Source organism: Spea bombifrons, chromosome 2 (genome assembly GCF_027358695.1).
Source record: "Spea bombifrons isolate aSpeBom1 chromosome 2, aSpeBom1.2.pri, whole genome shotgun sequence".
Lineage (NCBI taxonomy): Eukaryota > Metazoa > Chordata > Amphibia > Anura > Pelobatidae > Spea > Spea bombifrons.
Genome location: NC_071088.1, coordinates 71,006,100 through 71,015,610, shown reverse-complemented (window position 1 = coordinate 71,015,610; position 9,511 = coordinate 71,006,100). Strand labels below are relative to the sequence as shown.

Here is a 9,511-nt window from a genome sequence, read left to right as displayed (position 1 = left end):
CATAGAAATCTACCAATGGGCCATAAAGCCCCATCTCTAGCGAACACAAAATGCTCTTTTCATATTTATTCTTATACAAAATATGCATTATAGCCGAGAGGTCCCTTTACATTTTGATGTTGTTCACCTTGCAAACACACTGCCTCTGGCACTGACTTATGAGACCCCTGTACATGAGCATAAAGTGCTCAGTGGGAATGCCTTCCTGCCACTGATTGGCTGCCTCAATTGGCGTTCTGCAATTCTGGAGCTGCAGCTTCTCCTTAAAGTATTTTTTTTATTTGTAAGTTTGACAAATGCATAAAAATGTACTTGCAGGATTTGTTTTATTATTTTAATTTGTATTTATGGTGCATCCTATGTTATGAATACAAGCATTTAATAATACTAATAATTTATTGTATGGCACTATAAGGTTACAAACCATTTAAAGTTCATAACCATTGATTTCCATTAAGTGTAAGGGGATTCTTCTGTGTAGTCCTCAGTTTAGGGCAAGGGCCAACTTTCATCCCCCCGTACATTCCTGCAAGAGACCCATTGGTTCCTTTCCTAGGTAAATTATGTTTTTTATTTGTTCATCTGATATATAACTTTATACAGGTAAAGATTTGTTTACATTCACAGCCATGTCACTTATAATAAATACATGCTAAAACTACAATAAATGCAGAATGTTTTAACATTTTCAATGCCAGCCACAGTGCTAACCACACTGTATATTCATTTTCTTGTGACTAGAAAAGACAGACATCTTTTTTGTGTAGAGGAACGGACAACTGGTTCCTAAGCCGATCCACAGCCATCAGTCATGCATATTCAACTGGCCAGCATGGGACCCCCCCATGAAAAAGTAAGACACACAGGCACAGAAAAATTATATAAAAGTTTATTTTTTTTCAAACAAACGTATGAAATATTTACTTTGTTGTTTACAATTTCTATATATTTTCAAATTACTGTGGAAAAAAAGATTTCCCCCCCCCCCCGAGGGGTCCTGCAGCATTTGCTCTCAGATAGGTACCTATGAACAGCTTAACTTATTAAGCTATTTCTTATGAGGTCTGTTGGTTTAATTGTTAAGGTCTCTATAGGTCAACTGTAAGTGGTTTATAAGGGCTGTAGCAAAAAGTGTAAAAAAAAAAAAAAATGCCCAAACCTTCAAGTGGCAACTTTTTTTTATTTTTTTTTTTATTATAAATTGTGAGGGTAGATAAGCATACCCAAGCTATGTTTCAACGCGGACATTACTATAAAGCAATAATAATTTCCAAGGAACAATAAAAAGTTATTAAAACATAGCAGATATTATCAGATAATATTCAGAAGTTGAAGGGCAACAGCTAGAGACTGGAGTATGACGCCAAACAATCCAATGTATCCATAAGCTCCTTTAAGCCTCTTCTCTGGGTCTGTAATTATAGAAATGAGGTTAAAATCATACTTCATAGTGAATATAATAATATAATATACATGTAGAAATATTTAGTGCGGATGATGTGCTATGAATAGAAAGGGCTTTATACCAATATCATTTTGTACATTATATTTGTTTGCCTGGTGGGCTGGTGCAGCATGCAACTGGTGATGCCCGACCGCATACTATGTTAGCATAAAAATTTAATGTGTGGCCGCACTTATGTCTTCAGGTGGCCCTGATTTATGATGAAGCAGTAAGTAGAGATATAGGATGAGTTCAGCTAATAAGTTTGGCTAGTATAATATGGAGATAAGAGCCTTTTAAATGTTTTATTTATTTTTACACAAATATGATCACTATAGATTTAAACACCAAACTAACAGAGCACTTTTATGCAAATATAGCATAAGGGTTGTATAGACATGTTAGATTTGGGCATAGGATTAAGAGTTATTTGGAAATGACAATTAATATGTAAACTTTGATCAATACCAAATTATGCTTATCATTTATCTGCCATGGCCATGGACAAATAACAGCTGCATGTTTTCATACCTCCAGTGTAATATCCCCAGGCATAGGAAAAGCGGCTTGTCACCCAAATCACTCCAAGAACAGAAGCAGATAACTGAGGGAGATGAAATATGGAGTTACTGCGTCTGTGGTCGCATTACATACACACATTGTGTATATATACACACATACAGTATATAAACAAAATATAAAGCCAGTTTTAAACCATTTTTGCAAGTAAGAGTCTTAGTTGATGGATGCATATTATATGACATTACAGGCTAAATAGAGAACATGTTTTATTCAGTTCATATACAATGCACGTATGGGTTATATAAGCGGTCTTTGCATAGCGCACCTATAGCAATGAAATGCTAACAGTGTCTCCCTTTGTGTATTTCAGCTATAGCTTCCAGCCATATGTGGAATGTTTATTTCAATAACAAAGAATACCAGTTACCCCTAATCTATTAGCTTTACCTCTCGCTAAAAAAGGTCCTCCATAAAGCGCATGACAACTGAGCCTGATTCTAAGCATCTTTAAAACAGGAGTGTCTATATATTTAAGATTAAAAAAGGGGGGGGGTTAACCCCCCCGTATGTTAGTCTGTTCAAGAATAATTCTCTTTTCAGTATTCCTCAACAGATCTAGAGGATAATGAATGCTGTATTTAGGATATATTTCACTGGAATTTATATTTGAGATTGATTATAACTATGCAAGAAAAAAAATAAATAAATAAAAAAGAAGATCAAGGGAAACTTGAATAGAGGTAAACAGAAAAGCAGGGGGTGAAAACACACACGCGAATTATTTATACTGTGCCGTCTTGCTCTCATATTGAGACTCACAATGCAGGGTGTTTACTTACTGGGAAAGCAAGGCCAGCAATCAGCTGGAAGAGTATCCACACAGGGTACACTTCCAGAGTATTCTGATGTGCCCTCTGGATACAGTTAAAAATGTTGTCTTTGTCCGAGTACATCTGTGGATACTGCAATGAGAAGAAAAAATTAAAATGCAGCTCATAAGAAATATATACAAGCGAACTTAAGGCATGTTACGGAAAAACCCACTGGGGAAAAGTAGTAGTTTTGCCTGGTGCAGCCGGGAAAAACGTGCATGTACTTAAAACAGTAAGCACTGGAAGGTGTAAGATCTGGTATGGTTTGTTGTCCGAATTTCAAACAGAGCGGGCGATATGTACGGTACATAAATGACCCAAAGAATTTTCTTTAAATATGTTCATTAAAACTTTTTTGTTCTAAGAATGTTTAATTAAGAACAAGGAGTCCTGGGGGTGACGGTAATGTACCCACAGAGCCCTGATCTCAACGTCATCAAGTCTGTCTGGGATTACATGAAGCAAAATAATAAACAGAAGAACTGTGCTTAGTTCTCCAAGACGTTTGTGACAACCGTACCTGCCGAGTCCCTTAAAAAAAACTGTGTGCAAGAATACTTAGAAGAATTGAAGGTCACACGAAATATTGATTTCTCTTTATTTTTATCTTCTGTTTACACACTTTGCATTTTGTTATATGATTAAAAAAATATTTTTTTATTTTTTTTTAAAAGCATTCTTACTTTAGAGTATTTTTTCCATGCCTGCCTAAAGCTTTTTCTCAGTACAGTACAAACACACGCATAGTTTTAGATTATATACATATGTTTTTTCCGGTTCACTCGTAGTTCTTGTTAACCTAGTTTTTGAGTTTGGTAAGTTACATTACGATATATGACTGGGTAAAAGGTGAATATATGTGACAGTTTGTGTTCAGTCAGCATGACTTGCAAGTTTGTACAAGAAAATAAGGGGCAGAATATAGGAGTGAATGGATGTGTTAAGGAAATACAGGAGTGGCCATTGCTACAGGAATCTGGTTACTCAGGTTTCTTATGATGTATTCTAAACAACACCCCCCAAGAGAAAATAAGTGTTCATTCACTCTATGGGATTTATTGCATTCTTCAAAAAAAAAAAATGTCATAAATGCTGAGTAAGTCGGGATTAGGTTCACAGGCAAATAAAAAGATATAATAAATGAAAAGCCTGCAGATAAGTGCATTTCACATGATACAGAATACAATTTGACGTGCCAAATAGTTATAAAATGTGAGCCTATTAACTTGTGAGGTTAGCGGGTACACGAATATAAGGCCACCCAACAGAATACATGGATAACCTTATATGCTATCTTGAATTAAATATAATATTTTATACATATTCGTTTCCGTTAGAAATTGGCTAGAAGAAGTTCACTTAAATGGTTAGTTTTGCTTTAATAGGGCATACTAGCTGAGTCCTCCCTTTGAATGATTGCGTGGTCCCTTAGCAAATGCATGGAGGGATTCCGCACAATTCCCCACAGAACTTGCCCCTTTCCGCAACACCAAGTTTCCTGGCCTGCAGGAGGAGATCTGTTGTGCTGAAACCTTACCAGGGAGGAGCTGTTGCACTGCAGCTCTGCTGCTGCACTTTCTACTAAAAGTCATTCATTTTTTGTTTTTCATATAGGTTTAGCAAACTCATTCTTTTTTTCCCCCAGGAGGCCGCCTTGGATATTGGAATATCCTTTTAAGTCTGGAAAAAATGTCACACTAATACTTCATAGGATTAGGTGATGCCCAACATTTTTTTTTTTTTTTTTATCATTTGGGGGCCTGTGTGAGGATGCCAGATTTTTTTTTTGTTATTCACTATGGCCCTGTACTGAATAACACAACATTTAAAGAGCATAAAATGTACTCTGAATCTTTGAATTAAGAAAGGGGATTGATTGTGTGTATTCTGAGAACATTATAACAGTGGTATCATAAAATGCATTATTAAGAGGATTTAATTGCTCCCTAAATTTCTCTTTTTAGAACAATAATGAACACAGAAGCAGCAGGAATTTTGTTTTATAAATTAAATTGAGCATATATAATACATAATCTGCTTTTTTGCATCAGAGCGATTTAGAGCAGTGGGCATAAAAATAGCATTTTTAATCACCTTTACTGTGCATTTCTAGAAAAAGGCACTCAATTTAGAAAATACTTTTTTTTTAGGGGAAATTTAATAATTCATTTGAAGATGCACTGAATCATCTAGGGGGGAAAAAAGCTCTCACTACACCAATTTCTGTATAAATAATACTAAATGAATCTTGACTATTGGAGACAGCTGAAAAATCCATTCTGGTCACTATGTAGCAGAACCACTTGTGCTCTAGAAAACATGGTGCTTAGCTACATTGTGTCTGCAGAACATTAGGCTTACACAACAACTCCCATTTTGCATAACCCCTGTGCAAGTTCTGAAAAAGGTTGCAATATTATTCCATATAAATACATTTTTTAAATAAATAGCCCAGAAGACCATCCATGTGCCTTGAATCATTCGGATGATTGCAAAGAACATGAAATGAATCCGTGTCATCTGTGCATTTCATGTTCACAGAGCTGCCTGCAGTTACAATACCTTAATTCCATACTTCTTCCTTGCCCTTCCCACGCTTATCCCGAGATACATTATCATGACGTAGCTGTAGAAGAAGGTCAAAATCACATAGGCGAAGTTCTGTGGCAAGATCTCTTGTATGGTCCCGGCCATGTTTAAACTAATTGTAGGAGTCCACACACCCTGTGAGCTCCGAATCACTCCTGCTTCTCTACAATGCTGGCTCTAGGCGTCTATGTTTATATGAGTAGGAGGAGCATCTGTTAGATAGAGATTGGACAACCAGGCTGCATAGGGTTACTAACCAGTTATAACATACTAGTCCAAGTGCTATCTAACCTAAACCAGCCCCTTTTAACTACTACACTTCGTCTTAGAAAACAGTACTCTTCTACTTTCTATTCCTTACCCCAAATTACAATTAAGTATTGCATTTGCTCTAGGTATATATATATATATATATATATATATATATATATATATATATATATATATATTGAGAAACATATTTTTGTATTTAATATAGTATTATGATGTTTGTAAGATGCATAGCGACATTAGAAGGCTTAATGCCCCACAACAGGAGCCAGTGGTTTACTGCATATATAGGGCAAGCAATGATCATTCATAAGTAATGTATTCCTTGTTTGAATGATACAGCACGATAATGGGCTTCTACCAAATACGGTGTTGTGTAGTGTTATTTTTTTTCAATTAATAAAATAATGACATGAAGTGATGCTCTTCATGAAAATTTAAATGTAGACTTTCTACTTTAAACTCTGTATGGTGTTTCACTCTGACACTATATGCTGACAGATAATTAATTGGAGATTGATCAATTTTGGATACAATTATGTATGTATATATATATAAATATACACATATATACACACACAAAAACCAAAGAAATATAGAAATAAAATAACACCATATAATATATAATTAAACTTTGCAGTAGAGAAAATACAAATCCTAAATACCTAAAAAAAAAATCAATATATATCAATAAAAACATAACAATAAATGGAAAAACACCTTACACACAAAAAGCATTTTTGCTTGGCCAGGCTAAACCCAGGAAGTGTAGATCAAGAATCTGACCTTTTAATTACATTTTATATAAGGCTGGGCTATACTACACACTGATCAAACTGCAGTAAAGGTTCATAAAACACATTTTTTCACAGTTTCACCTATAATAAATATATATGGCTACTCGAGAAAAAAGAAAATCAAAAGCAATATATGCTGATTGTAAACCTCATATGCCCAAGATTTTAATCTACTTTGGCAATTATTAGCCTTAATGTATCACTGTTTCCAAACCAGATACCGTATTGGCTCGAATATAGGCCGCACTTTTTTCCCCCACTTTAAGTTTTTAAAGTGGGGGTGCGGCCTATATTCGGGCTCCAGCGCCCGACGCCCGGGACATGCAGTCCCGGGCGCCGGGCAGGCAGCGGGGTTAAGATACAGATCCCCCGCAGCGGTGCAGGGGACCTGCATCCTACTGTCTGATACTCAGACAGCCTCCCCTGCCAGCACTTCCCACGGGGGGGGGTGCCGGCACGGGAGGTTATCTAAGCGTTTTACCTCTGCCCACCCCCGACTTACCGGAGCAGACTCCCGGCTGTCTTGCGGGGCCGGCGGGAGACATTTACGCAATACGCGCATGCAACTTCCGGTACCGGTACCGGAAGTTGCATACGCGTATTGCGTAGATGTCCCTCGCCGGCCCCGCAAGACACCCGGGAGTCTGCTCCGGTAAGTCGAGGAGGGGGGGGCAGAGGAGGACAGCGGCAGCGTATCGCGGGGAGGGAGGACAGCGGCAGCGTATCGCGGGAAGGGAGGACAGCGGCAGCGTATCGCGGGGAGGGAGGACAGCGGCAGCGTATCGCGGGGAGGGAGGACAGCGGCAGCGTATCGCGGGGAGGGAGGACAGCGGCAGCGTATCTCGGGGAGGGAGGACAGTGGCAGCATATCTCGGGGGGGGGGGACAGAGTGGCAGCATGTTTTTTTTGGTGCTTTTTTAAAGAAAAAAAACTTTTTCTTTAAAAAAGCACCAAACTTTTAGGGTGCGGCCTATATACGGGGGCGGCCTATATCCGAGCCAATACGGTATTTTTCAAATTTGCACTGTAAAAAATATTTGTGAAAATAACTGTAGAATGACATCAAAATTGTGTAAATTGAAAAACAATAGAACTGTGTTAAATTTACAGGAATATTCTGAAAAACCAAAAATACAATTGTAAAATCCAGAACCACATACAACCTTTACCCACCATAACTTATGTAATGGTATTTCTCCTGCTACCCCAAGCCTCAATAATTAAGCCAGTATCACAACCTCAGCTGTCCATGAGTGGTGATCTGGCTAATGCACCTCTTAACTGAGTTTTGTCTAAAGGCTGTCTTGTACAGTGGGCAATTACTTTCTAGGGATTCATGTATAAAGTGGATATAGAGGCAAAAGGTGATAATTGTTGACCTTATTTGTATGTGCCTACCCAGAGTCCTTTGTGGTTGTGGCAGCACCATGAGATTTCTGAGGGAAAAACAAGCCTTCTGGCTTGTCTGGTGTCTGTAGGCGAGTGTTGGATTTACCCGTTTAAATGTATTTTTTTGTACTTTGCAACAGTTTTAAACTTTAAAATCTACCTTTTCAAACTGTAAAACAACAGGAAAAATATGTTTGATTTACCAGTTTAAAATGTATTTTTTGTAAATTACAACAGTTTTAAATTGTACTATTTACTATTACAAACTGTAAAGTTATTTATATTTTTAATGTATTTTCTACAGATTTATTCTGGCAACCACAGCTGCCAGTTTTTTCTGTAAAAATTAACAGAATTTGTTTTACAGTGTGGTGTGTTGGATACTATTCTGAATAGAACTCACCATTTAGCAAAACAGCTCTTTAATGTGTTTGCGTGCTTTAATCACCACCAGCTATATAAAGCCACCTGAAAACATTAAATTGTAGAAGTATATATGACCCGCTATATTAAAAAAAAAAGCTGCAGATAATTCTAGGAAGAACAGAAGATTTAGGTTTCTTTGGACATGGCTTATTATTTTTTCTTTGTGAAGAAAAAATTATATAGCTTGCAAAACATTCAAAGGTTGTTTAAAGATGATTAAGCAGCATGTCCCAAAGGCTTAGTAGATAACGGTTAAACAACCCGGTATTTACACAGACCAATGGAAGCAAAGGTTACCTTTATAACATAGAAAATAAGGAAAAGTTGAAAATGGGATTGAGGACACAGGTTAAAACAAGATTTGGATTAGTAACATAGTAACATAGTTCATAAGGTTGAAAAAAGACCAAAGTCCATCAAGTTCAACCTATATACATATTGTGTCCCTACTGTGTTGATCCAGAGGAAGGAAAAAAACCCTTATGAAGCAGATGCCAATTGCCCCATACCAGGGGGAAAATTCCTTCCCGACTCCAAATATGGCAATAAGAATAAATCCCTGGATCAACGTTCTGTCCCTATTAATCTAATATCCATAACTTGTAATATTATTGCTTTCAAGAAACACGTCCAGGCTCCTTTTAAACTCTTTTATTGAGTTTACCATTACCACTTCCTCTGGCAGAGAGTTCCATAGTCTCACCGCTCTTACTGTAAAGAACCCCCGTCTGTGCTGGTGTAGAAACCTTCTTTCCTCTAGCCGTAGAGGATGTCCCCTTGTTATAGATACAGTCCTGGGTATAAATAGGTCCTGGGAGTGATCTCTGTACTGTCCCCTTATATATTTATACATAGTTATTAAGTCCCCCCTAAACCGTCTTTTTTCCAAACTAAATAATCCTAATTCTGATAATCTTTCTGGGTACTGTAGTCCTTCCATTCCATTGAACCCTCTCCAGCTCCACTATATCTTTCTTGTACACTGGTGCCCAGTACTGTACACAGTATTCCATGTGAGGTCTGACTAGTGACTTGTACAATGGTAGAATTATTTCTTTGTCGTGGGCATCTATGCCCCTTTTGATGCACCCCGTGATTTTATTTGCCTTAGCAGCAGCTGCCTGACACTGGTCGCTACAGGTAAATTTACTGTTAACCAAGACTCCTAAGTCCTTTTCCATGTCAGTCGTCCCCATTGTTTT

General features: G+C 37.4%; 1 protein-coding gene across 1 annotated transcript; it reads right to left on the bottom strand.

Moving 5' to 3' along the window:
- Positions 1 to 1,201: 1,201 nt before the first annotated feature.
- Positions 1,202 to 5,607, bottom strand: LOC128472768 (microsomal glutathione S-transferase 3-like). Its single transcript, XM_053454716.1, has 4 exons — positions 5,401 to 5,607; positions 2,806 to 2,928; positions 1,976 to 2,048; positions 1,202 to 1,412 (listed from the first exon to the last, which is right to left on the bottom strand). The coding sequence occupies exons 1-4, from the start codon at positions 5,530 to 5,532 to the stop codon at positions 1,312 to 1,314; spliced, it is 429 nt and encodes a 142-aa protein (XP_053310691.1). The 5' UTR covers positions 5,533 to 5,607; the 3' UTR covers positions 1,202 to 1,311.
- Between the last annotated feature and the right edge of the window lie 3,904 nt (positions 5,608 to 9,511).

Coding starts and splice junctions, on each gene's coding strand:
- LOC128472768 (XM_053454716.1), bottom strand. CDS start 5,532: ATGGCCGGGACCATACAAGAGATCTTGCCACAGAACTTCGCCTATGTG. Junction 2,929..5,400: donor GGAAGAAGTATGGAATTAAG/GTATTGTAACTG, acceptor TTCTCATTGCAG/TATCCACAGATGTACTCGGA. Junction 2,049..2,805: donor TTGCTGGCCTTGCTTTCCCA/GTAAGTAAACAC, acceptor CATCTCCCTCAG/TTATCTGCTTCTGTTCTTGG.